Source organism: Serpula lacrymans (genome assembly GCF_000218685.1).
Source record: "Serpula lacrymans var. lacrymans S7.9 unplaced genomic scaffold SERLAscaffold_14, whole genome shotgun sequence".
NCBI classification, from domain to species: domain Eukaryota; kingdom Fungi; phylum Basidiomycota; class Agaricomycetes; order Boletales; family Serpulaceae; genus Serpula; species Serpula lacrymans.
The window spans coordinates 811,415-837,531 of record NW_006763303.1 but is presented as its reverse complement, the minus strand read 5'-3'; the positions used below and the strand labels follow the sequence as shown (position 1 = coordinate 837,531).

Below are 26,117 nucleotides of genomic sequence, written 5' to 3'. Positions count from 1 at the left end.
GTCATTGGCCCAAGACCTGTTAATTGCTACATACGAGCCCAGTAAAGAAGTGATGTTTCAAGTATGTTGCAAAAACTGACCATTCTCCAATAGCCAACCTCAGTGCTCAAGTGCTTCAGCTCGATGTCAACGGTCCAGATCCATCCTCTCAGTCATGGAGAGTCTGGGAGTAACACATCCCGAGTCGATGCTTGCTAGTATGGTTGATATCACGTGACCGCGTTTCCCGAAAAAGCTATGATGATCGTATCACTCTTTACTAAGAAGAGCCCTGTCCGAGACGCTTCACTTGGTTCTACCATCCTTGCAATTGCCAGCCGAGTGTCAACATGACACAGACCTCAAGACCTCCCAGCCCTCGTTAGTAATGTCCAGCCTGACCTTAACTTGGTGCTCACCCGTCACCCTGTACTATGTGTGGCGTATATATCATAGCCAGACTCAAGACTACTGGATTGCCTGACGATCAACCTGAGGACGATCATGATGTATTCATGTCAGAACAGCCTGCCACCTTTCTATCTGGGCACCCAATACTGCCAGAAGATATGGGTAAGTGCGTCCACTGCAAACCACTTCCTCCTTCAATGTGGCGTAAATGCACCTTGAAAGACCCTGACCTTTCCTGTAGATATCAGAGATCTTATGCCATCTCAGCTATATGAAATGAATCAGGTAAGCTAAAGCCCGGAATAATGTTCCTACATCGTGTCGTGACAATGCACAGAACCTTCTCAATGAAAGTGTGCCACAAAAACCTCTCATAGACGAGCTCGCTTCCATGTCAGTATTGCGTGAAGAATACGAACATGGATCTGCTTCATTCCTCAGGCAAATAGACTACTTAACAAAGGACGGGTATGACTGTGTTAGACGCACACGAGGTACGATATCACTTTTACGTTTCCGAATTCAGTTTAAGTAGAAACACAGGCGACGGTGACTGTTTCTACAGATGTGAAGTTTATTTTCTTGCCCTCTTCATTCACATCTGATACAGAAGAGTAATTAGCGGTTGCATATGCTTTCGTTGAGAGACTTCTGTACTCGCCCGATCCAACCATGGCCGTAGGAAGTGCTCTCTCGCAGATAGAGTCGACTCTGCCCATGCTAACAGGGGCGCGATTCGATCCATTTGTTTACGAAGACTTCATGGAGTGTTTCACGACGCTCATTCAGAGTATCGTCGTCCCTGATAGAGAAGGCCTAACTCTGACGCCACAGTCACTCCTCGATGCTTTCCAGCAGCCGGAATGTAGGTGAAACTTTCGTTTTACAATATGATCTGAAAGACACATGAAAAATACCCTTATTTTCATCAGCGTCAAACTCGATCGTTGTGTATCTCAGACTCCTTACCTCTGCACAGATTCGTGCTGATCCTGATGCCTATGCTGGATTCTTGCACGATCCGGATAATTATATGGAACTACAGCTGGAGACGTTCTGCCAACATTATGTCGAGGCTGTTGGTAAAGAAGCCGGTCAGTGCCTCCATCATCGAACGTGTACATTTCACCGAGATCCGCTTTCAGATCATGTCCAAATTGCGGCCCTTTCTCGTGCCCTCAAGATCAACGTGAAAATAGCATACCTAGATGGCCGCGATCCACAGGAGGTAGGAAAGGTCGATTTTCACGAATTTATATTCGCAGATGATACTACCAGTAGTTCGCTGGTACTGCTTTACCGGTACGTGCCTTAAGATCCTTCTCACTTGCGGCGTTTTGACATGCGATCTTGTTTTGTGCCATCAATCATCTTTATAGCCCGGGCCATTATGATGTTTTAGGAAGATCAAGCTCAAGAATCTGATTCTCAACACATGCTACATCCTCACCAGAACCCTCTAAGCTTCGGATGATTGCTCTAGGCAGTTGAGATATTTCGTTGATCCACCAATAAGTTTGTATAGCACTAAAGTTTGTTGTACGTTCCTTGTATATCCTCTGTAAACAAATATGCTGTCGTAATCCTTATTGAAATTTTCAGCCGAAAGATTCGACTCAGTTGATAAGGTGATGTTCCAACGAGTTCATACCATGAAGTAAATTGATGGGATATGTGTGGCCGTACAGGTTTCATACAATGCCATCAAGGCATCATCAACTTGCTTGAGCAGGCGGTGTTTATTGTGGGAACATGACTCAAAGTATCTTAGAGTACCAGTTAGAAAGCCGTGATGGAACAATGGCTTGTTGATACCCGACATAGACATCTCATCTTTGTGTTTCGATGATGTGCAGTGATCGGTAAAGCACACGGATCGCACTGTTCCTCCTGTAAGTACTGTTGATCGAATTTGTAACGTAAACCTGTTGAAACTCACTACTTCGATACTCAGAAGGCGTCGTGAGACCCAATGGCGATCTACACGACCGTTTATGTTGATATGAAATCTGCAGTTGGGAACCGAAGACCTATTCGCTGGGAATCTTTTGACAGCTTCAAGGCAAGACGTTGCGGTCTTATTGTGGTCCTAAGGGTTACCCCTGTTCATTCGAACTGAATTTCCTCGCACGACTACGAGAAGAATTAGGTGGGAAGCTAACGATGCGACTTCAACGCTACATTGGTAGAATGATTGATTTCGCGTGCGAGCTCATGCTAAGTACTGCTATAGTACGGTAATATTTCACACTCGCAAAACTTAACAGGCACAATCACAATCACCATTGCACTGAAGTATTCAAGCAACTGCCGAAAAATCAACCAGAAATTTCAGTGCAAACCGATTAGCGTTGCTCTATTTATAGGTACAACCTGCAGGGATTCTGCAACATCTTCACAATTTTTTTTGAATTCTGGATACATATGCATGTTAGCAGAAATTATCCGCGGATGTACACTTGGACGTGAGTGCATGTCCATGGGCTGGACATTATAGGACCCGCGGCACGGCCACTGCATATTCTACCACCACCTATTTTATCGTCAAAGCCAACGTTCGTTCTATTCACGGTGTTAATATCCAGTGCACTGGTTTCAAAGAAGTGTAACAATCGCTCCTGTGAGACTTACCAACTATACGAATGTCAGAGCTTGAGAAATCACAGGCTTCGAGCCTGCAAAGGACATATGCATCTGCTGCGCATAGAATTTCATCAAATTGCTACGATAACTCAGTCTTCAAGTTCAAACATCATATCAGATATCCACTTCACGGGCTCTCGGTCCTAACGAGGAGTTGCAAAGAGCGCTTGCTACCTCGAAAATAGCATTGTACTATCACTTCCGATGTTTGTAAGCAATACAGCCTCCATACTTCAATGGCCAACAAATTATCATTTGCGCTGTTCAAGGTTACACGCACTCCGATACGCAACTGCCAAATTGAGATGAACTGTCAGGCATAGATCACGATCGTCTCCTCAGCTACTCTCCATTCGGCGTTTGCACCATCGACATCCAAATCACGCATCCGCTTAAGAGTCAGGGCACTGTCGGATGAACCGCACTTGGAAAATATGGCAGTGAGTTCGGCATCTGCAGTATCAAGGTTGATATCCAATTCGTATAGCGCAGGGATGTGTAAAATGATGCGCCGAGGTTCCAGGTCAAGGGTGGAAGAGTGGATATGTGCGTGTGTCTGTAGTAAATCAGCTCAATCGCCCAAGATGCCACACAATCGAGATATTGTCTTACCAATCCCGGTACTGTGACGATAACACAAATTTTAGTCTCATTTTTATTCCAAGCCCACGATGGTGTACGGATTAGAGGCGCCGATGATCCCGGAGATGTCTCCTTCAAAATACCTTTGGGTGCCTTGGCGCTCTTGTTCTTGATCTTGGGAACAGCTTCTTGCCCAGGAGCGACTTCTTCAATGAGCACCGGCGCACTGCGGTGATTGGCATGTCCTGGAGGGTATAGAGTTGGGGAGATATGGATAGTACGTCTTTGAGGCTTTCCCTTCGAAGCTATGTTGGGAGTGCTGATCTGACGGGATAGGACAATAGATGCCTGTGCTTCTATACGCTGGAATGAAAGTTCTTCAAGTGATCTTCAGTATGTAATTATAATATGTTTGGGAGACTTGGGGGATTCACCTATGATAAAAGTCTTGAATTCCGGGTCTTTGAGGGTGCGTGATTTGATGGTAGGATTGAAGACGCAATCAAAGACGAGAGATGGCTGACCGGCTGTAAAGCACAGAGATAGTATCAGCAGTGAGCGAAGGGAGAAAGCATGCTATACATAAAACACCAGGCTGGTGTCATATGCGGCGAAAAGAGGTCGCGACGGATAACTCGGGACACTGCAACAAGGTACTGACCTTTGTCTCTGTCCTGCCGCGCGTCAGACACGGACAATGGAACATACCAGGCGTTTGGACTCAATTCGTCCACGTCTTGGCCTTGCATCGCCTTGGATATTTCCTCTTCGCTTCCCTCTGGGGGAGGCGGGATGTTCGCATCCCAAGCAACATTTACGAAGACCTTTAATCCTTTTGGGACATGAATCGGCAAAAGGGCGTTAGTGGATGGAGGATCTAGGTCGTATGTGTCACCGGGTGAAGCTGAGGATGCTGTTATCCGAATGGATGTATCTTGTAAGGCTTTCGATTTTACACAGAAAGCTGGAACTGGTTCGAGCGTTACGGCTGTTTGGGTGGAGACCATTAGAGCGGGAGTGTGGCGTGGGAGTGCTGAACCAGGGAGTGTATCCATCCCGATTAGGGTTAGCTAATTCTCGGCGCAAAATAGAAATAGAAACCGGAATAATTAATATTTGGTAACTGATGACTCCTTCAGTTGTACAGAGTTAATGATCAAGTTTGATCTTCAAATCCATATAAAAGACTCCCGCTCCTCCTCGTCCTTACCCAGGCTTTCTCCATCCACCTCCCCTCCCACATCCACTTTATATATTCCACGTTCTCCCTCCCGCATCCTTCACAATGTCTTACAGCGTAACCCCCTTCCCCGATGACAACAAAATGCAGGACTACATCCAGGACAGACGAGTCATCGGCGTATGCAATTTTTTTTTGGTATCCATTTGTCGTCTTTAACATTGATCGCGAATGCCTCCAGTACGATCCCCTCGTCCAACCTGCTCTCCTACGACACGAGATAACGGCCTCTGACGCTTCGCAACAAACCATTGCCGTTGCCCGTTTCAACTCTGCCCGTATCTTGGCGGGACATGACGACCGTGTCCTTGTCATCCTCGGCCCCTGCTCGATCCACTCTCCAGAGCAGGCCATAGAATATGCACACTTGCTCAAATCTAAAATCCCTGACTGGGACAACCTTGTCATCATTATGCGTGCTTACTTGTACGTGAAATCCGTTTTACGTTATGCATTCTCTTGTTCATGTCATTCCCTTCCCTCTTTCTGTTAACCCGAACTCGTTCCGAACATCAGCGAAGTGCGTCCCTTCTTTCTGTCCTCCAACTGTCTATTGAATTATGTTCCATCAGAAACCCAGGACCACAGTTGGCTGGAAAGGCCTCATCAATGACCCTGTATGTCGTTTGTTACACCTTCTAGTACAGTAACTGACGCCAATGTTGCTTAGGACATTGATGGCTCTTTCCGAATCAACAAAGGGCTTCGAATTGCGAGACAGCTTCTCTGTGATCTCACAGATTTAGGTGTCCCAGTCGGTTCCGAGCTTCTCGACACCATCTCTCCTCAATACATCGCCGACCGTGAGCTCTAACCACATTTATCCAATTCAATGTATTCATTGGAATATACTTGGCAGTCATCTCCTGGGGCGCTATTGGAGCACGAACCACCGAATCACAACTTCACAGGGAACTCGCCTCTGGTGTTTCTTTCCCAATCGGCTTCAAGAACGGCACGGATGGCAGGTACGTTTTTACGAGAAAGAGATCAAAAAATCAATTCTAAACAAGGTTCCATTTCTAGCGTCAGCGTTGCTATTGATGCTATGCGTTCGAGTTCCAATCCTCATGCCTTCATGGGCGTCACCGAGCAGGGTCTTGCCGCAATTGTCAAAACGAGAGGAAACCAGGACGTTCACGTTATCCTCCGTGGAGGTACCAAAGGTCCTAACTACGCATCAGAGCACGTGCGCTCCGCGGCACAAGCCATGGAGAAAGCCCGTCCCTCGAATCACGCCAGCATTATGATCGACTGCAGTCGTTAGTCATCCTTCCAAATCTGATGTCGACTTGTCGAACTGATGGATAACGTCTTCCTTGCAGATGGCAACTCACAGAAGAACCACAACAACCAATCAAAAGTCATTGATGACATCTGCACTCAGTTGGCTGCTGGCGACAGGACTATCACCGGTGTGATGGTCGAGTCACACATCAATGCTGGTCGCCAGGATGTGCCTGCTGAAGGGCCTAGTGGACTCAAATATGGTGTCAGTATTACGGATGCCTGTGTCGACTGGGAAACGACAGTGACTATGATGGATAAACTAAACGAAGTAAGCTCACTTATGTCCCTAATCACCATCTGAGTACTGATTCTTTCTTGCGCACCAGGCTGTAAAACATCGTCGCACGACTTTGATTGAGAAAGGGCTGAGAAAGCCAGCTGGATTCCAGCGACAACCTACAACCCCTTAATTATATAGCCCATATCAACCCCAGCATTTAGTAGCCATAGCTTTCTACACCATTGTTAGATGTATATTTCCCTGCTCTGATTTTCCCCTCCTACCTGGATGCATGGCCTGTTCTACTTAGTGGGGCACGTTTGTATACCGCATCATTATGAACAATAAACTATTTCTATATGCGGAGTATCTCATTGGACACTAGTACTAATGAACAGGCTCACTTGAATAGTCACCTTCTAATCACCCAGAAAACGTGTGTCAAAGCGTTATATGATATGCAAAGCAGGACGAGTAAGAGAGGGGATATCGGGGTTATCTCCCATCAATCGCACCCCATATCTCAAATATCTTATCGAGAGATTGAACCGACCAGCCAGTCCCAAGTGTTGGCGCCATCTTAATCCCAGTACCATGTAAAACTTGTTTTATTCCCTGCTGGAGTGCCTTCAAATCCTGAGAGCCATTTGGGGGAGGGTTTACAGAACACGCGTTGTATGCGTCTTTAGCCAGTTCCTCGAGAACGATTAACAGTGTCGCAGTAGGGACACCGTGTCTCAGCAGGTACCAGGCCAAATTGCGAGACATCTCTTCGGGAGTATCCTGTTGCATAACAGTGCCTCCCGATACGTATCGAGCCAACGTTGGTAGGAACTCACTCCGATTGGCTGTTTCTTCTAGCACTCCATCTAGCGCGTGTAGAGCACCGGAGACAGTATTTTCACGTATTAGGGGTGGCCGGAAGTTGTTTTCACTCCTTCCACTGAATCGTCGATCGTACACCTTACTGTAGAAATCGGCGGCAAACCGGAGATCCTGAAGCCGTAGATGGAAGAAACGCGAGGATGGTGACATGGTGCGGTATTGATATAAAAGTAGATGGGACTGCAGCGTTTCTGGTTTATCTTGAAGTATGCTATCGAGAAGTGCTGCATGACAATATTCGTGGAAAACTCTTTCATCAGGGATCTCGCCATCTTCCCGAGAGAAGTGGTCCGCGAACGAAAGAAACAGAATGTCGTTTGAGAATGATGATATGAAGTGCGTGAGGTCACTTGCAGGATGGGCTTTGGTATCAGTGAGTTGAGGGAAATCCAGAGTGGCGGCATCTCCCGCGGATGAACCAGAGCGAACAAAAAGACTCCGGCTCCCTCGGGGGTCCTCAGTGTAACTCAAAAAGGCTGTGCGCCGCTTAACGAACAAAGTTTGGGATTGTAAGAGTGTGGATCTATGCCTCGGGTTACGCTCGACATCTAGGAAGAAGGGCCAGTATCGAGGGGTATCCACCTTGATAGAGACAAGGTTATCAAAATCTGGTATAAGCGTTGGCGAAATCATCTGGGCGGTTGTCGATTCGTTTTCTTCCTTAGTCGTGACCTTGATGGGTAGGTAAACTGCCTCTCGAGTGTTAACGTCGCGAGCGACCAGACACCGTGGTTCGACGGCGAGCACCCACAAATGGCGAAGGGCTTGAAGATAACATTTGTTATCAGATGACACATGATGGAAACGTGGAAAGAATGCGGCGACCATGCAAGCAATTGCGGCGTTAGACGTGCCCAGCGTAAAGCGTCCTCCACCAAGGAAAAGGAGGCCAAGAGACATGTGCGTTGCAACATGCACTCCATATCTGAATGCTTGGTGGTACATTCCATAAGCATATCTGAGTCTCCTAAAACATGTGAGTTCGCCGGTGCCAGCCATAACCATACATAAAGCGATAGATATCAAATTTAGACCTTCGCGAACCGCAGAGCGTTTGATCTTATGATCAAAGGCAGGACCTACAAACACTCTCAATTATGCTGTTTACTACGTCCAAGGGAAGGCTTACCGGCAGCATATACATAGCGGCTTAACGCGTCGAAATGTTTTATGATCACTTGATAAGCCTCATGTCGGGCCGTACCAGCATACTTCAGGCCAATAACAAAACAAGCCCCAGCTATAATGTTGTAATACGCTAACTCGAAAGCATCATCCGCAGGGGCCAAAGCAGAATGCGCTTTCATAGCCGTGAATATCGGTTCAGGAATTTGGGCTGTCAGCCATTCCATCGTCGAGTTAACAGAGTCCCACATGATAAGAGATCGAGCCAGAGTCCTGAATAGGAGAAAACTGGGCTGGATTCTATTTAGAGCAAGAACAGTGGTGGGAATCTCTAGCATATCAGCGACGTCCTGTCGGTTTGTTTTGAGGTACATGAGTCCCAATGCTATGGACGCAGCAGGCGATGCGATGTTAACATCAAAAGAAGGTCGAGAGTTTGCTCTCCGACCAGAGCTCAATTCGCCGTGTATTAAAAGGCGTAGTCGAGTGAGGAATGCCACGTCGGCGGGCACAGAAGAGCCTTGACCCAGCATTGTCATGCCGAATGCTAGAGCAGCTGCATATGTATAAGCTTCTCGATGCTCGTTGCTAAGGTCAGGTTGCACCAAGTCACTGCGACAGATCTGATTTAGGCATACTTCGGCCATACGTCTATTTTTGGTTCCCAGATACAATAGGCCGACGCCAGCCAAACCAGCGGCCTGGGTCATCAGGGAGACGTTGAGATCGACTGTAGAGACTGGAAGTAAGGCGGGTGTGTGGACTGCCAAAAGCTTGGTGACATGACGATTGCTAGTCCCAACATTCGCAGCAGACAGGCCAAGGAGAACACCGATCGACGTTAGATCGTGTTTAGGAGTTAGGTATCCAAAAGTATGCCACGTAAGCATTTCCTTAAGATGGCCCGTAAGACCCAGGCCGAACAGAAATCCAGCATGCTCTGGCGTCAACTCGGAAGGCTTATTGAAAGCAATCCATGAGCTTTCTATGCCTTTTGCTTTCGGAGAAATTCGTAAGCCCGCCGCTACTCCGTTGTGAAATTCTCCCCAGTTTGTGCAATCTGGAGGGATCTTCCCCGCCTCGGGGGAAGCGACTATGCTTTGTGGCTGAATTCTAACAGAATATTCCATCTTTGGTATGAGGTAGGACTCTCGAGTAACGGTCAAAGCAGAACCAAACGTAAACATAGCTCTCCCATATGGTAGTGCCAGTGTCCGTTCCGCGATCCTGACGACCTGATGCTGCTGTTCCTTCGCTTGATCATGTTCGCTGTGTGAATGTATTAGTGTTCATTCACGGGCAATGCTTGCAGTAAAACGTACTTCAAATCAGGACGTTCGACTACCCGTACAGAGGATGTAGTTGATGAACAGAGCATTCGCGCAGCTTCTTGCAGCCTACGGTCTTGACCAAATCGGATGTCTGTGAAATCTTCTAATTCGAGCTCGACTCCCGATACTGTATCGACTTCTCCAGCGCTTGCGGTTTTAGCTTGAGCAATCAATTCACTAATAGTTTTTTTGGACCGCATGCTCTAGATGTGTGGTACTGAATTAAGTAATAACTACAAGTAACAAGATCACGCACCATATATGTTTCAGGCGATGGGAACATGCGATTGTGAGATGTATCTGGAGCATTTGGCGAAACGCTAAATGCCAAATCACGACGCCCGATCAGCTCATAATGAGCAGAAGTCCAGTGCATTGCTGGAGATAACTGGCAGGTCCTGATTGCTTCCCTTAGAGGAGCAGCCACACCCAGTGGGAGATTGTCCAAGAAGAGAGACGCACGTCTCGCTAATTTATGGGTTTCTATCAAGTTTTCGACTGTCTTCTCCGCACGCTTCTGAGTGGATGTCCCAGTACCATTTTCTGCTAAACACATATACGCGGCAGTAACTTGCTGAAGAACTTTCAATGGATCAAGGTGACCATACGCATAAGAGGGTTCGATATTGTAAGTGACGGCAAAGGTCTGCATATGGTGGGCAGGAAAAGTCCAATCAGGATTACTTGCTCTGCCATAGAAAATGGCAATCTTATCCGGAGGCCAAACGGGTATGCGATCGTCCAGGAAATCAGTGGCTATTAGTGGGCCTTACAATTTATCAAGAGAATAAATCAAGATATGCAACACTCACCGATTGTAGTTGGTGTGGGCCAAGATATCATCAAGCTGGGACAAAGACGCTTCCAGTAATCAGCCCATTCAGGACGAACAGTATGAGCAATCGTGCATATCACAGGGACCAGCTTCAGAAGCTCGTCATATCGATGAACAGTTAGTCTTAGTTCTTCTGCAAGTACGTGCAGAGAATATAGTACCAATGCCAGGAGTGGGTGCGGTCTGGTGACAGGTGTAAAATGCGGCTGTGTTGGTTTGGGCGAGGGGAACTTCAGACCCTTCAGTGCGCGGTCGTCAGAGAGGCGGTCGTGTGATGATGAATTTGACAACTTGTGCCATACGCCAGACTCTGTGGAGATATCTTGGGGTGTAGATCGAAACCCAAAATTTCTGTATAGTGCGTTCACAAAACATAGGAACTCAGTGTTCTCATATGCCCGTAACCGCTCGGAAGACCACACCTTCAAGAAAGTATGGTGGAGGTTAAACGATAATTCGGCAGGTAGGACGAGTGCCAAAGTCTGCAAACACTGGTTCACTAGTTGGTCGTTGGGAATCAGACATACCCGGGTCCGGAATATTTCCCCTCCTTGCAACATTACGGTCACAGAAGATAAACAAGCGTCTTTAACGGCAGCAACAGATTCTAGAACCGAAGGTGTCATATGTGTCTGGCCCAAATCAGCATCGCTGGGAGGAAGCTGTAATTGGAGAGGGACCTCAAACAACCCATGCGTGAGGATAGAAAGCGTGTGGTCGGATTTCACTGTGAGAAGGTCCCAGGTATTGGCCCTCGTAGCAATTATGGATGTGATGGACGTAACTGCTAAAGTAGTCATATACTTGACTCGTATTGCTGTTTTCCCCTCGTCTGGAGACAGTGAAAGCACTAGAGTCCCATTTCCAGGAGAGCAAATAGCAAGGAGAGAACGCTCGGAGGTGCCGTCAAACCTCTGATCAAATATTGAAAAGGAAAACTGTGACCATGACCGCGCCCTGCATAAAAACAGTTAAGTATGCTTCAAGGGTGAGAGGGCTTTGACGAGCATCTCACTCTGTCTCTGATACTTGACGGGAATATATCTTCTCCATCCAAAATGCAGCTTTCATTCTACCATGTTCGATAGGAGTCAAAGTGATCTCCACGTCCGCTCCTCCACCAAGCACCATCCTGTCCATCGTTATGCTAAGATCATTACGCGTCAACGAGCTTCGGCGACCCTTCGCTATCGGAGAAACAGGTGCAGCAGACCCCGCCATCATCCCTAGGGATGCTGTAGGTACATTAGCTGCTCGCAAAGGGAATGCTGGAGGGAACTCGTGGGTGGACTCTAGATGATCTGTCTCTTGAGATGAGGAAGGAAGTCTACGGTCACGGTCAACAGACTCGCTAAAGCTGCTGTGCCATCTATCGCTAGGAAGCAGTCCGTTTGTAGATGCCCTCTTGCGTGACAAGCTCCGTCCTCTAGCACGACTCAAAGGCATAGGGGTGTCTTTAGGCTTGATATATGCGTATCGCCAGAGGGATAACTGACGACTTTCCACGTCAACTGTGGCCACTATATCTTCAACAGCATTAGGAAGGCGGGGCGAGACCCAGACAACAGTCTCTGTAGCGGAAATCGACTTGAGTGGCTTCGTGCAGTGTTCTTCTTCGTCTTTGAGCGAGGCAGCTTTACCATTGGCACCATCAATGATGCCAGCAGTCAAGCCAAACGATGCTGGTTCGGAAAATGGACTAGTGACGGAAAATATCGTAGGCAGAGGGGTGTCACCTGTTAACTCTGCTTCCTCAATCTCGAGCGGATCGAGCACCCTTTGGATCATTACCCCATGAGGATGCAATGGCCAAGTTTTGCGCACAATAAAAGGCAGTGAAAACGTGTACTCCATCCCATCTTCAAGGAATATCTTCCCAATACTACGGAGGAAAATAAAAACGCCCGGGACCACGAGCAGGTGTCTGCATTCATGTCTGTTGGCATGTTGCGCTTTGAAAAAAGGTCCAAACGAGGACTGTGAAGAAGATTCGTCCTTTTCAACCTCATTGGAGGACGAGTAATGCGCGCTGCTCGTCGCCGAACTTGAAGCGTTATCGGTGGATTGTTCCAGTTTTGCCAGGCAAGCGTATTGGATGATTTGCCCTTCTTCCTCCAGGTTCCATTGCTTCTTGATGACACCTCCACATGTCAGAATCACAACATGATCATTCCAGGACAGCTCCCGCTCCAGCCAAGGCTCATCCTCCCCTTTCCCAAAATACGGACTATATGCGGACGACACAGAATCGGTACCCGAGCCACGCAACGCTTTTCTAATGTTTTGCAATAAGTCGGACCCTCCTTCTCCTTTCCTTGATCCAGATGATGTCTTTTTCAGGTAATCGATGGCAGCGGAGTGAGGATGACCTTGAAGAGTTATGGTAACATGGTGAGATGGTTCCATGAGTGAAAACAACTATAGTTCCAACTGTGGGATTGTTATTTTAGTGATATATATCGACTCGTAGTATGCTATCGGTGTGAGCGTTAACGACAATGGTCATTGTGTTGTGCACGAGATCAATGCGCATGAGACCATACAAGTTAATTCTAACTATCAGCACCGAGAACGCGTTGTTTGATGCTGTTGACCCAAATTCAGGCGCCCACCACTGCAGTATTACTAGCACAAACAATGCTATCATTTCTGTCAAACTAAATATTGCGTAGGTAAATTCCAAGATACTTTATATGGCCGACCAAGATAATAAAAAGGTTAGAGAGCGAGGAATGGATGAGAGATGTTATAAGGATACGTGTAAAAGACGAGGAACCTATTCCTACGTAACACAAAGAGAGGGGTAGATAGTACGACTAGTAGTAAACGACACCCCGTTAATTTAACTTTTAAGACAATAAAGTCCGTCATATGAGCCAGCAGAGTACGAACGAACAACAACACCGAAACACACTTGTCCTAACCAGATATTAGATATACTGAACGATTCCTTTTTTGCGTCCTATTTGCCACGAGCTGTATATATTGATTGCCAGATTCTAGAGAAGCCGGGAAATAGACCATGTATAATGCGATTACTGAGAACGAATAGGATATTAGTGTTATAGCTAGATGAACCGTCAGCATACGGAAGACTAACGCCATGGACTGTGTTTTGACTCACATAGATTCAAGGTGAGACAACTTGGTAGCGTAACATTTCGCGGCTACTTCTCCTGCTTCCACCTAATAGGTCCTCCTGGTTCGGAAGTGCGATACCCGAAAGTCCTTTGGACTCCTCACCATTCAGTCTCCAGATGTTGTTCCCAATAGGCAAGTTAGAAGAAGAATCATTGGAGGTGATGAGGTGTTCACGCCCATATAGCGAGCGCGGAGGAGAAGGGAAGCTGTCCTCATACTCTTCAATCGACAAGTCAGCAGAAGATGTCGAAGTCGGCGACAATGTAGGAGACTGCACTATATCTTGCAAAAACGAAGGAAGGAGCGATGCTGACGTATCGCTTGGTAGATGCGCCTCAAGGCTACTCAACGAGGGGAAGGAAGAAGATTTGTTAGGACCAGATGTTTCGTAGATGAACTGAGATTCAGCGTATTGCGCTCCGAGATCTATGTGTGAACGGGAGCGGTAGGGAGATGAAGTTTGTTTAGTAGTAATATCCTGGAACATGCGGTGACGTTGAGGTGGCGTCATAGAGTGAGACCGCGGTGCCCGAGCGGAGGCTGACATATTGGAACCAGCCGACGGTGCTTGATCTCGGGAAAGCAACGAAGTGAGTAAGGCTATACGCTCCGCCTGTACCGCAGCCGAGATGGAATCGCCATTGCCTTCAGCGTCTGCAAGAATGATAAATTCAGAAAAGATTTTCCACACACCCATGACCATGAGGCACTTACAAGGATAGCACGTCTGGCACACCTTCCGCCTTCTCCAATTCAGATAGTTGCACTTTAAACAGATCCAATCGCCCGGCTGGTGCTCTATGGGGCCTCTATTACCCGTGTTCAAAATCGGGGGTTGCTACGGTCGAAGTTCAGTGACATGTAACTAATTCTGAAGAAGCGAATTACGAACCGGAACTGCTGCTAATCCACTTGGTCTTATCTGCCCCTGCTCAGGAATGGGCTCGTTGTCTGGCCAATACATGACACAGGGGGCATATGGGTCACTTGATATATTCTGCACCTTCCCACCAACGGAGAATGCACGACCAGACGGAGTCAAGAGGGGTTGCGTCGGAGAGGGTGACTTTGCGACACCCACGATGGGTTGCGAGACCGACGACGGGCGTGAATTCGGTGACGTAGTACTGTTTGGAGGCGGGAGCGAGTAGGTCTTGGGTGGGTTAGCAGAGCCCACGAAACGTGGTGAGGATGGAAGCCGAGCAGCTTGAGCGACGCAGGTCTGCATTGAAGGTAAAGGATACTCGGCGCGAGGACATCCACATCCTCTGCATGCGAGATTGCGCCTGTGAAGAATCATACAAGGAAACGAGTCGGTCAGAACCATGTTGACAGATGCAGGCAGGGGAAGAAGTGAAAGGTGGAAAGAAGGAGAGCGGTAAAATAAAAAAAAAGTATGAACTGAGGAGCACGTTATGTCCCAAGATAGGAGGGAACTCTTCGGGAATACGGCAGCGATGACGATATAATGAAAGCTGGCTATTATTCACTGCAGGGTTCCGCCACTCAATGGCACCACAGGTGTGATCGGGAAGACGGTAAGTAGAACACAAACGTGGCAATACAAGCACGGGCTCCCGCTCCCCAACCCAGAGACGCGGCACAATGATTGAACGATTGAAAAATATAGAATATCACGAGCCTAATCAAATGGTGGTGAAGCGACTTACCCAAAGTTATGTGCAGCACAATTTGGGGCATTGCATCTAAAAACGACAGATGTGACACCAAGTCAGCATTGTATCAAGCACCGAGGAAGGAAAGTGCGATCGAAAAACGTGAAGGGCTAGAATAAAATGCCCCTGACATCCGTTAACACATGTGCAAAAGAAGACCATGATACCAGCGGCATCATACATGACATATCCAGATCGAGGCAGTATGATTTGCCAATATCACTAAAAAAGAAAGGCAAGCAAAGAAATGAAACTGAAAAACGCACATCCAGTCTCCAAGTCTAAAAGTGGTGCGTGGATTAGGGGGGTTGCTGGATATGACGAAATCCTCCTTTTGGGCAGTGATCGATCCATGAATCATACCGGGCATTCCCGCTTGTGCACGTCTTTGCAAGTCTGGCGTAGAAAACGACATGCGAAGATGGTGTTGAGGGTGAGCTCGAGAAAGGGCGGGTGACGGAGACGCGTGCTTTTATAGCAGACATAGGTCAGCACTAAGAAGCGAAGCAGCGACTGAAACATACCATAGGTGACACCTCCAGCGGTCGGAGCTTGTCGAAGGGTTCCAAATCACTCTCTAACGCAGGAACGATAGAGATGAAAGGGTGAAAGAGAGAGAGAGCAGTATAAGCCTGCCATGAAAAGAATCATATCAGCTCAGATAAATTTTTCTCCATCATAATAGTGAAATAGCGAAAAATAAATTGTGAATCGTGAAACGCAAAGGCGCTGCAACAATGATGCATTCGGCTCTTTGGCCCTGCGCGAATGCACCACTTGAAAAAAAAAGACTGGCCATCTTTGTGCCTGACCGCAGCCAGTTGACCCGTGACAATACTCGGGACATACGCCAGGGCCACGCGAGTCGTTGGTCGGGCAACAATGGTCGGGATGGCGCATATAGAATTGATGCGCACCAATCATGAGCGTGGGATTGCGTTCTCGGGCACAAGATTGCCATATTGGGATAGAACACCACTTACGTCATCATGGCATCGAAACACAGCCCAGACATCTTCTGGCTCGCGCCTGGGTTCACCGCGCACAGTCCACATAGACATCGGGACGGGGGCACTGCCACCTGACATGCTGGAGGGCTAGAGTCACTGGCTTAATGGCAAGTAAAATTGTGACTGATATATGATACTAACGTTGCAATCAAGGGACGAGAAAAGTGCGAAAATAGACGAAAGCGAAGCGGGAGGTGAGACATGCAGCTGATAAACAGATTTTCAGTATATTGATCGATGACTCGGTGGTCTGTGCGCACCAGAATCACGCGCGAACAGGTAATTGCGAAAGCTTCATGCAGTGACCACCGACCAGACAGATTGCCTTTGGTAAAGGGTGTATTGGAGCCGAGGCCATAATCGCTGCTGGAGGAAGATGACGGCGATAGGTCGGGCAAGGACATCTTTGGGGCGAAGATATCGATGACACAATCGTTGTGGACGTTGTTGAGATACGGTGAGGAGGAGGTAGACGACAGTGGGGTTGGTGGGTTTAGCTCGAACGCGGGGCCTAACCGCTGTGGCGAAGGGATTTCGAGAGGGGGCATCTGAGCCTTTGGATTGCAGTGAGGTTGAGGGATGCTGTGCGGGGAGTTGCGGAAACGGTGTAAGATGTCGTCGAACGTTGGCCAGTCTGCTGAAGAACGATCCGTCGAAGAGGTGATTTTCGACGTCATACGGTTGATTTGGGGTAAAGACTTTGCAGAGGACATCCTATTTGAAGGGCGAGAACAAGGAGGAGACAATCCTAGCGGAGACAGCATAGGCGGATGTCGGTAATGGCAAGAAAGGATATGCAGGGGAAATGAGCTGCAAATTAAATGTGATGTGCGATGGGCAAGACGCGCTGGTCGAACGCGGTGGCTGCCTTCGAAAGTGAGCCTTCGAGTTCTTTCAAGACAGATGTGGCGAATGGACTTCCAGCTGCGAACGGTGCCGCCTTTGGAAAGTATTAATCAAATGGAGAGCTTTGCAGAGAACACAGAATGCAGAAAGGCTTATGGCGGCGATGCGATCGTCGTCCTGTCCGCTGGGTGAATTGGGGAGGATTATACGAACAAAGCTTCCACCGCCTCCTTTTGAACAACTACGTGCAGCCCTGTCGCCGGGTTCAATTTGCGTAAAATGACGGTACATTTTGGTCATGTTTTCGGCAGCAGCACGCAAACGTGATAAGTCGATAACATCAAAATTCACACTGTCAACGGTTTGGATATTCCGCCAAGGCGGAGGGCCAGGGATGGGGTCCACAAATATATTGCGACGTGGCATTCGGGCGTTTCTTTGCAGTGGAGACAAGATTCAAGATCTTCCGAGCACAGATTCTGTCGCCTTTTCGTCCCGAGTGGATACGTAAATGCCCTCGCCCATCTGAGACGAGCGCTCCCTCTGGGTTTGCCGCTTCTTTGAAGCTCGTTCAGCAGCTGTCTGCTGCAACTCCTCGCGACCACACGACTGCAGCTCATTTATCACAGAGATCTACCACTTCGCAGACAAAATGAGCCAGATAGAGAACACTTCTGAGAATCGCTACAATCAGAACCATCGAGGCATCTCGACCGCTGCACCTGGTCAGAAGATGCTGTTTTTTGGTTCCGTTGTACACAAGGTTTGCGCATGTAGTGGCAACGCTCTGTAAACTTTGCACCACAGCGTCCGTCTTGCCGACTCGGCTTGAGGTCGCTGACCCTCGTGTTTGTTTTGGGTCCGAACTCAGATCTTGATCGCATCCGTGCCAAGTGGATATCCTTTTTTGCGTTCTTACACTCAGACAGCCTTCGCAGTGTCCCTACCTAGTTATAGAGTTACAGCTTATCGTCCAGCATCAAAAGGACCGCACTATCACCTAGGAAAATCACACATACGTTTCGAGAAAGGACTGCAATGCCTTTCAAGCTGCGAGATTAATATTCGAAGTTGGGAAATGTCACTTTTGAGTCCTGATAAGGACAGCTTTGGCTTCTGAACAGAACATTAAAACGGCACTTCCGAATATTTTCATCATCGATCATAGAATCATTTGATTGAGGGGAAATTTAACATTTTCCGAGGTCAGCCCTCTACTCCACCCTCTGTTCTCCTCGGCCCACGAAATGAAACAAGTTTAAAGGTTATAAGGTCTCTTGACATTGCGTATTATATCATAGTACCTAACGCCACCCTAGCAGAAAGTCTGCACGACTTCCCCTCTGTAGCGCTCAGCTTCGATCGTCCACTTGGCTCTGTCGAAAGTACGATTGAGCCATGTCAGGGTGGGGCCCATCACAGACCCACTGTCACTGTCGTATTGGGATGATTACTCAGACTCGATGTATAAGAACTCGGACCTAACCCTTTGATGCGCAAGGGGCAGTTTATGCATGGGGTTGGCCCTTGTAAATGGTCATTTTTCGTTACACTCAGTGTCGGCTCTCACCATAAAACACTCTCCTGGCTAAGTCATCCCCATTATCGTGACCTCCATCATCCACGATGCATGATGGGCCATCGCACCGCGCTCCCGGAGGCTTACTGGACTGACCAGAAAAATTTATTTGCCTTGCACTCGCTTCAAAAATATATAGCTCAAGGGTAGCGCGATTGGCACGCTGTGTGAAATAGCCGTATAAAAATCATGATTGACGCCCATCGATCGTTTATGCCACTGATCTCGTAGGCGTAGTGCAGTGCATGGTAGCGTCGATAAGTGTAAATCGAATCTCAAAACACTAGGCGTTCCGTCACGGAGGCTACTCGAACCTCGGAGGCTTGGGCATTGGGTAATTATCCTCGACCGCTCATAGTTGTCGCTGCTGGCTTAGCATGACCTTTTTTACCCATCGCTGACAATCTGATCAACGTTGTGCATGTCAAGACTGTCAAGTCGGCGCTGCGCCACTGATGCAACTTGAAGTACCGATGCAAGTAGTGATGCTAGTGATGCATGATGCGATTAAGATGCGAATTATGTGCTGCCACCTTACATTGTTCAACAAAGATGCCCAGGAACTGACCATTAACTGTGGCATGATCTTAGTAGAGAAGGTCCTCGATTATATATAGTATACTCTATTTCACCGTCACCCAGTCAGAAAATAGACGCTTTAGAAGAGAACACGTACTGAGGTCATACATGGATACTTCCCCACTGCGCTACTATCTATCATTACTGTATACTCTATCCTGTCTGAATGCCCATGTTGCTGTAAAATACATGCCATTATAATCAGTATTACTATAGTGTTCAATCGCCGTCTCGTGTCTCCATCAAGCCGTCACACGAAGACTGTGCGTCTCTACTCGTGTGCTTGGCATGTTCCCATACAAGACCTTCCTCAGCTTGTCCCCACTGAGCTGCACAACCATCCCATGTTCACACAGATACTCAGCGTATCTCCGCCAAGCCTCTGCGCCTTTACCACCGTGTATGACCGATTGACCTTCCACGCCGGTATTACCATTAGATTTGCTCAGTTTACCAGCTTTGAGCGTGCTGATACTCCCAACCACGAATAAGCCCCGTTTGGCGCGGGTGAGGCCAACGTTCAGCCTCCTCCTATCTGCGAGAAAACCGATGTACCCGGACGTGTTGTTACGTACAGTCGAGAAAATGATGACTTCTTTTTCCCGACCTTCGAATCCGTCCACTGTTTTGATTTCGATATTGGACAGCTGCATGACGCGATGATCTCCCAGGGCATTTTTGAAGCGAGTATGGTACTTTGCATTCGTATTCAGGAGTCGGGTGAGTAGAGATATCTGAGCAGCATAGGGAGCGATTATGCCAATATCCTTTCCTTTAAGGTGCTAGAAACAAGGTTAGAATAAGTGCAAAATATGATGAGGCACACAGACTAACCTCGTTTTGTAACAAAAGATCTTCTACCACACTGCAAACAATATTTGCTTCGTTCCAATTGACTCTGCTGCGATCTCTAGCGCTCTCCGAACCGGTATGATCCAGGAACACGACAGAGGGCCTGTTTCCAGTCTCCAAATTGACTTCCAGATGGCTAGATAGTGGAGGTAACAGAGAAGGAGTGGTGTTACCAGAAGCATCTACAGTTCCGTTTTGTAAGGAAAAATTATAAAACTCTAATGATGGAAAGTGCGATATAGTTGGGTGCATGCGGTATTGAATGTCAAGCATAATGGACGGAACAACTGATCGGGAGTTTCGTCAGAATGGTATAATCGTCGAAATGGGTGATAATCACCTCCTTCTTCTGCGAGTCGCTCGAATAGGCTGATTCCTAGACCTTTCAGCTTCGCTTCTCGACTTGTGATAATAGGTGGCAGTTGCTTATGGTCACCAATCAGAGCAACATGCTGCGACTATAACGTATAATGAGTTGAGTTTATAAAACGATACAGTAAGGTCTCACCCCTTTCATCAACGGTATCAACGATGCGGGCTCAGTGGACATGGAGGCCTCGTCCAGAAATACCACGGGAAAATCAACAACGTTCAGAGCCACACTTGCAGAAGCAACGCACGTCGTGCAAATCTAACGCAAGATGATAAAAAGTGAACAAAATTCAAGAGACCAACGCACGTACCACATCAGCCTGAGAAACGATATCTCGCAGCATTTCTTGATGCATGGCATACAGTTTAGCACCAATGGCAACCAGCTGTCTCTCCACAATTGCCAAGGCAGTGCGCATCCCTTCCAGACGTTTCAAAACTCTGGTACTGTCGGCGGACTGCAGCTCTTTTATCTTCCGGCTGAGATCTATTTTTCGCTTCTCGGTGTGGGTCTGGTCTTCTATGGCCTTGTCAACTTTGGGTTTGAGGGGATGGCGTGACAGTTTATAATCCAGCGTAAACTCCTCAAGTGAAGCCTTGATTTTTCCACTGTAGCCGACGCGAAGCGGTTTAACTCCAGAAGCAGCGAAGCCCTCAACAAGGTTGTCGACGGCGACGTTGGTGAATGTGCAAACTACGATTGGATGATGAACCTCGAAATGAGACTTGAGCAACTTTATAGTCTCGATTATTGTTTTCGTTTTACCGGTTCCGGGAGGCTGAGGGCCGCAAGTTTCAGTATCGGTGGGTAATGAGATAAGTATAACGCTTACGCCTTGGACAAGACTAATCCGCTCCCCGATCATCATTGCTACCGCCCTTATCTGAGTTGAGTTTAGACCAGTTATTATTGGGTCACCATCAATCCTGACAGGATTGGGTTCCATGTATCTTCTCGCCCAGCTTTGAATTCTCATGTCGTCTTTGAAAGCACCCCCATGGTCTCGTTCCTCTCGACTTTGGTGCTCCAGTGTCTCACGAGAAACATACTCTACAGCATCTGGAGATTGCAGAGGTGTATGCATGGATAAGGAATCAGGAGAAAAGGATCGAAGTAGGACATCACGGAAATGTGTGCCTTGAAAGATGAGTTGACGATCTGGAGTCATGAGGTTTGCTTCCTCTTCTTGAGCCAGAGGGTCGTGGTTGAGATGTGAGATGGCCGTTCGCATCCTATCAAAAATGATGTTTGAGCGTCCAACGTCCAGTCTATATACGTCGCCGTTAAGATGTTGGTACAATGATTAAATTGAGAAGGGTAAGAGCGTACCTCCATGCACCATCTTCAAGGTCGAACTGATCTTCGAACGACACTCTAAGCTGTGTATTAGTACTTCCTACGACATAGCCCCTCCATGGCTGCTCCTTCAACGGGTCTATCCTGGAGACAAGAACTTGAGTCCCATTCCTAAAGTGACGATGCGTCAGTGCTCCTTATTTAAGGGGTTACGTATGCGTACTCACTCAAACCGATGCTCTGGCAGTGTGATTCCGGGTCCTAACAAGAAAGACGCGACTGGTCGCCCAAAACGAGCAGCTTCCAGCCAAAAGGCGGAGAGACCTGTGAGGCAGTAACCTTCTTGCCTTAGACGATTCAGAGTCCAGCTTGATAAACGCTCTCGTAGAACGGCCTCATCTTCTGCTTGTTCTGCTTCGAGAAGCTCCAAAAACCTGACGAACAAATGATATATAACTGTAACCACTTTGAGAAATGATTGCGATAGCTTTACCGTTGAGAATAGGCTTGGATTTCTTGGTAGAAGGGCTCGCCTGGTGCAACATGCACGTGAGGTGGTGGGATACGTCTGATTGCTCGGTGGCGACCACCAACATCCTTTCCTTCCTTCGCAAGGACCTGTTGAGCACGAGACGTTGACCGCAATCTCCAGTCAAATCTCGAAACGACATCTGGTACCGGACGCATATAGTTGCCTTCTTCATTCTGAATCCAATCATCTTGAAGGGGAGAAAAAGCATGGGCTACTGTTTGTAATGAAGAGCGAGAAGACGTTGAAAATTCAGCATTTAAAGATGACGGTATGGTACTTTTGTGAGGTGAGCAAATAGTATTGGTGAAAAAATTACGAATGCCTAGATAAGTCTGGCGACGGGAGGATAAAGATGGTATATAGTTCTTCAGGGATGAGCTGCACGACGCGTCCCTAGCATTCTGACAAGAAAGAACATTCTTGAACGAGCCCCGAGAACATTTGAGATAATGTGCCGCCAGAATGAGAGCTTTTCGACGTGATATCCCAGTCCTTAGGTGGCCGTTGTAGAAAGGTGTACTTCGCATGTATCACGGCATTCACGGTGACATTTCGTGACAATTGTAACTTTTTGTATGTCACAAGACTTTGGTGGCAATCACGAGCTCAATGAAGGTACAGTGAGCTTACCTTATTTCGTCTCAGAGGTCATACAACTGACAACTACGTTTGAAGAATCGACTACAATGCATCACAGATGCTGTATATTATTGATACACACACGCAATCTCGTCTCCTTTTCCTACATGGTACAAAGCATGGCAATAGCTGAAGTTCCCATAGCAAGACCAACGATAACTGTGAGCGCAGTGCCAGCGACACTTGCGTGGACACCAAAAGGCCCGTCCCAATCAGCAGGAAGCGTAAGAGCAACACTAGTCGCTGGAACCGTGATACCAGCCGAAGAACACGCCGCAACGTAGGCTATAGAGGGGAATAGTATGGTTGATGGAAGGGACATGGAGAATGATTACCGAAGACTAACCGGTCAATGCTGGGGTGGACCCTACTCTGGGGTCGGAGCTCACTGCGAAGTTGGCGATCAAGTCATCGAACATACACTGTTGGCAATTCGTTATGGCCGCGATAGTAGCAGTGTCGCAGAGGCAAGTGTCGTTTGTTCCACAGTTCTACGGGAAGAGTCAGGAAGTAGTATATGATGGGCTGTAAGACGGACGTACGTTGATCGCAGTGGTACCGTTGTTACATTGAGTCTGGCACTATATTTATATTGTTATCAGAATGAGAATATCTCAAAAGACAGCGTAAAGTGAACATACAGCAGCTAACACACTGGTGTCTGAAACATTGAGAAACTGGTTCGCAGAAATGTTCCCAGAAAATCCTGCGATTTCGATACTCAAGGACAACACTGTGGAAAGCTTTGAAAAGAGTTCTGATATCGAGGAAACAGTAAACATACCTCGACCAGCGAGCAACAGAAGGAAAGTGAAGCAGAAAAAGGAGTGCATTTCAGAAAAAGCCTACCAGAGGACGAAAAGAGACGACAAAGAATGTGGTGAGAAATACAAAGAATGGCTACACCTGTGAGTCTTATGCTACAGAGGATGGGAAAAACAAGGTCTAATGATAACTTGGTTGCGGTGTCAAAGGCTGTCGCTAGGAACAATGCTATAGCATAGGGTTAGGTGTTAAGAGACAATAGGGTTAAGGCCGCATCACGTGAACCATTGTTTGGCCACGCGTTTCGTGTCACCTCGTTTATCGTTTATCCCATCTGGCACGTTTGGAAAGGTAACTTGGACTCAACTTCCATAAACTTTCTAGCATTTATTGCATTATAATCGCAAATCAGTGGATATGGCACCAGTCGCGTATTCTGGTGCTCTGCAACCAAAAAAGAAGGCAGAACTACAACAGATAGCCGGCGCTCTTCGCATAAGCGACTCTGGTACACGAGAAGACCTACAGACCAGAATCAAAAAGCATCTCGAGGATAATCAGACCAAGCTAGAGGACGAACCGGTTTTCTCTGGATTATTTGGAAAGCGCAAGAAGAGCGTACAACCACAACCTTCGATAGGGTATGAACCCAGAGATCTCTGATGATGATGCCACATCAACTGATGCTTAATATACAGGCGATTTGTACCCTCAGATACCATGGAATCTATAGACGACAATGCAAGCATTAAGACATCCAGCAGTCCCGTTACTACCAGGTCTACTCGGCGTAACCCTGCGCTTGAAGCTCCGCGCGATATTACCCCTGTCTCAGATATTCGGGACGTTTCTATGATGTTGAAGAAACCTATATCTCCCGCTACGAACGCGTCGCCATCCACAAATCGCGATTCTCCAGCACCACGTAGTCAGCAGGTGGCATCTTCAGTCCCTATTACTGTATCTAGAATAGCCAACGCTGTTCCCAGCATTCCTATGAATGGTGTCGTCGACGTTTTCAGAAGGCAGGAAGATCAATTTCTACAATCTAGTAGTGATATGCTACTCAATCTGCGTACTGTATGTAACACTATCTAAATGTTTCTCGTTATGCTCTATTGACCTCGGTTTTGTTAGTTCCTCTCGAATTCACGGAACGTGTGGTCACTCACAGCTGTATTCGAGCTGATATATATCTTGTACACTGTTATTCCGTGGCAGTCAACTGAGGTTTGTCTTATTGTTTTGGCATGTCTGCCTGCTGTATTCATTGATTTGTCAAAAGGTTCCACTGTGGCCTACAACTTCCGCGCACGATGCATCATTTGTGTCAATTCCTTACCCACCATTGTCAATCTTCGAATCATCCACGTTCTGGACTGTTTTAATGCACTGGTCAATACCATCGCTATTCTTGCCATCGCTATTCGGAACTCTCATCTCATTCCACCCATCGAACTCGACGTCTACTCGCGGAGAGATGGGAGCGTTACCTCCTCCAGTGCTTCCCTTTGATGCGCTTACGGCTTCCATCATCAGGCTTGCTGCCCAGTTTGCTTATCCTTTTGACGTCCTTAACTCCAGCGTCGAAGGTATCGACGTCATTGGTCACCGATGGCGCGTCCTTAATGCGGCTGTCGGACTAGCCTTTGCGCTCGTGGAAGCAATCTACGGTGCTCCGGGAGCTTACGCTCAGAGAGCAGGACTAACTCAACATGACAGTCGTCCGAGGTCGTTGACGAACGATGACACCATCATAGCCATCCCTGAAGGCTCGAGCGCGAGATAATAATGTATTATATTTCTTGGTCCAGGATTAAATTTCTACTTATGATGGTTTGGATTTACGATTTTTTTTTTGTGTACCACTTGTCTTTCACAGGCTTTGTTGTTGCTATCGTTTTATAATCCGTGTAGCCATTTAAGCCGTCTGCCAAGTTTATAGCTTTGCGCTTTCCTTTGGAAATTTGTAGTAGGCTCTACAGTATTCTGCCTTTTGATTTGTATTGATTACGATAGCTTTTATGACTATTTATTTTCGCTTTTCTGTGCTGTTTTTGCGATGTTGGATTTTGTATGAGTCTACATGTACATGTTCTACTTTCTATTACAAGCTTCGAGTCGCTTTTCAGTAAAAGGCTGCATGTATACAAATGTACTACATGCCTATAGGGAGTTGTGACACCTAACAACTCGCTACAATTGTGCTCATGAAGCCAGCGCGATGAAGCTTTTAAATCTCAAAAGCTTGTCCAGTGCTTGACAAAACATATCCGCTGGGTTCAAAT

General features: G+C 47.3%; 10 protein-coding genes across 10 annotated transcripts; 3 read left to right on the top strand and 7 right to left on the bottom strand.

The window, feature by feature from the left end:
- Positions 1-277: 277 nt before the first annotated feature.
- On the top strand, positions 278-1,985 carry SERLADRAFT_477873 (uncharacterized protein; the record flags this gene model as incomplete). The annotated part of the gene is given in 10 exon segments (XM_007323045.1): positions 278-306; positions 321-360; positions 436-552; positions 632-675; positions 728-884; positions 934-957; positions 1,013-1,255; positions 1,323-1,484; positions 1,536-1,692; positions 1,770-1,985. 9 exon segments carry the CDS (start codon positions 330-332, stop codon positions 1,813-1,815), a joined length of 981 nt encoding a protein of 326 aa, XP_007323107.1.
- Positions 1,986-3,195: 1,210 nt separating this feature from the next.
- Positions 3,196-4,670, bottom strand: SERLADRAFT_453038 (uncharacterized protein; the record flags this gene model as incomplete). The annotated part of the gene is made up of 5 exons (XM_007323044.1): positions 3,196-3,589; positions 3,646-3,992; positions 4,050-4,142; positions 4,277-4,447; positions 4,511-4,670. The coding sequence occupies 5 exons, from the start codon at positions 4,668-4,670 to the stop codon at positions 3,347-3,349; spliced, it is 1,014 nt and encodes a 337-aa protein (XP_007323106.1).
- Positions 4,671-4,744: 74 nt separating this feature from the next.
- Positions 4,745-6,733, top strand: SERLADRAFT_477870 (uncharacterized protein; the record flags this gene model as incomplete). The annotated part of the gene is made up of 8 exons (XM_007323043.1): positions 4,745-4,975; positions 5,037-5,285; positions 5,428-5,472; positions 5,526-5,658; positions 5,715-5,823; positions 5,882-6,117; positions 6,181-6,413; positions 6,472-6,733. The coding sequence occupies 8 exons, from the start codon at positions 4,901-4,903 to the stop codon at positions 6,553-6,555; spliced, it is 1,164 nt and encodes a 387-aa protein (XP_007323105.1).
- On the bottom strand, positions 6,693-12,947 carry SERLADRAFT_453036 (uncharacterized protein; the record flags this gene model as incomplete). Its single annotated transcript, XM_007323042.1, has 6 exons — positions 6,693-8,329; positions 8,380-9,644; positions 9,698-9,909; positions 9,963-10,462; positions 10,519-11,498; positions 11,557-12,947. The coding sequence occupies 6 exons, from the start codon at positions 12,945-12,947 to the stop codon at positions 6,861-6,863; spliced, it is 5,817 nt and encodes a 1,938-aa protein (XP_007323104.1).
- Positions 12,948-13,163: 216 nt separating this feature from the next.
- Positions 13,164-17,392, bottom strand: SERLADRAFT_418046 (uncharacterized protein; the record flags this gene model as incomplete). Its single annotated transcript, XM_007323041.1, has 9 exons — positions 13,164-13,609; positions 13,666-14,336; positions 14,397-14,520; positions 14,575-14,968; positions 15,353-15,388; positions 15,625-15,827; positions 15,883-15,990; positions 16,342-16,455; positions 16,629-17,392. 8 exons carry the CDS (start codon positions 17,130-17,132, stop codon positions 13,672-13,674), a joined length of 2,148 nt encoding a protein of 715 aa, XP_007323103.1.
- On the bottom strand, positions 17,263-17,640 carry SERLADRAFT_442489 (uncharacterized protein; the record flags this gene model as incomplete). The annotated part of the gene is made up of 1 exon (XM_007323040.1): positions 17,263-17,640. The coding sequence occupies one exon, from the start codon at positions 17,638-17,640 to the stop codon at positions 17,263-17,265; it is 378 nt and encodes a 125-aa protein (XP_007323102.1).
- Positions 17,641-17,893: 253 nt separating this feature from the next.
- Positions 17,894-18,244, bottom strand: SERLADRAFT_400647 (uncharacterized protein; the record flags this gene model as incomplete). Its single annotated transcript, XM_007323039.1, has 1 exon — positions 17,894-18,244. A coding segment is annotated over one exon (158 nt), but the record flags the coding sequence as incomplete, so codon positions are not given.
- A 1,159-nt stretch (positions 18,245-19,403) lies between these two features.
- SERLADRAFT_477852 (uncharacterized protein) lies at positions 19,404-20,972 on the bottom strand (the record flags this gene model as incomplete). The annotated part of the gene is made up of 5 exons (XM_007323038.1): positions 19,404-20,154; positions 20,207-20,511; positions 20,565-20,682; positions 20,733-20,855; positions 20,908-20,972. The coding sequence occupies 5 exons, from the start codon at positions 20,950-20,952 to the stop codon at positions 19,615-19,617; spliced, it is 1,131 nt and encodes a 376-aa protein (XP_007323100.1).
- A 2,136-nt stretch (positions 20,973-23,108) lies between these two features.
- On the bottom strand, positions 23,109-24,047 carry SERLADRAFT_477846 (uncharacterized protein; the record flags this gene model as incomplete). The annotated part of the gene is made up of 6 exons (XM_007323037.1): positions 23,109-23,125; positions 23,147-23,349; positions 23,411-23,555; positions 23,607-23,645; positions 23,706-23,797; positions 23,849-24,047. 5 exons carry the CDS (start codon positions 23,895-23,897, stop codon positions 23,168-23,170), a joined length of 507 nt encoding a protein of 168 aa, XP_007323099.1.
- Positions 24,048-24,176: 129 nt separating this feature from the next.
- SERLADRAFT_477844 (uncharacterized protein) lies at positions 24,177-26,025 on the top strand (the record flags this gene model as incomplete). The annotated part of the gene is made up of 4 exons (XM_007323036.1): positions 24,177-24,470; positions 24,528-24,909; positions 24,967-25,059; positions 25,115-26,025. The coding sequence occupies 4 exons, from the start codon at positions 24,247-24,249 to the stop codon at positions 25,616-25,618; spliced, it is 1,203 nt and encodes a 400-aa protein (XP_007323098.1).
- Positions 26,026-26,117: the final 92 nt, after the last annotated feature.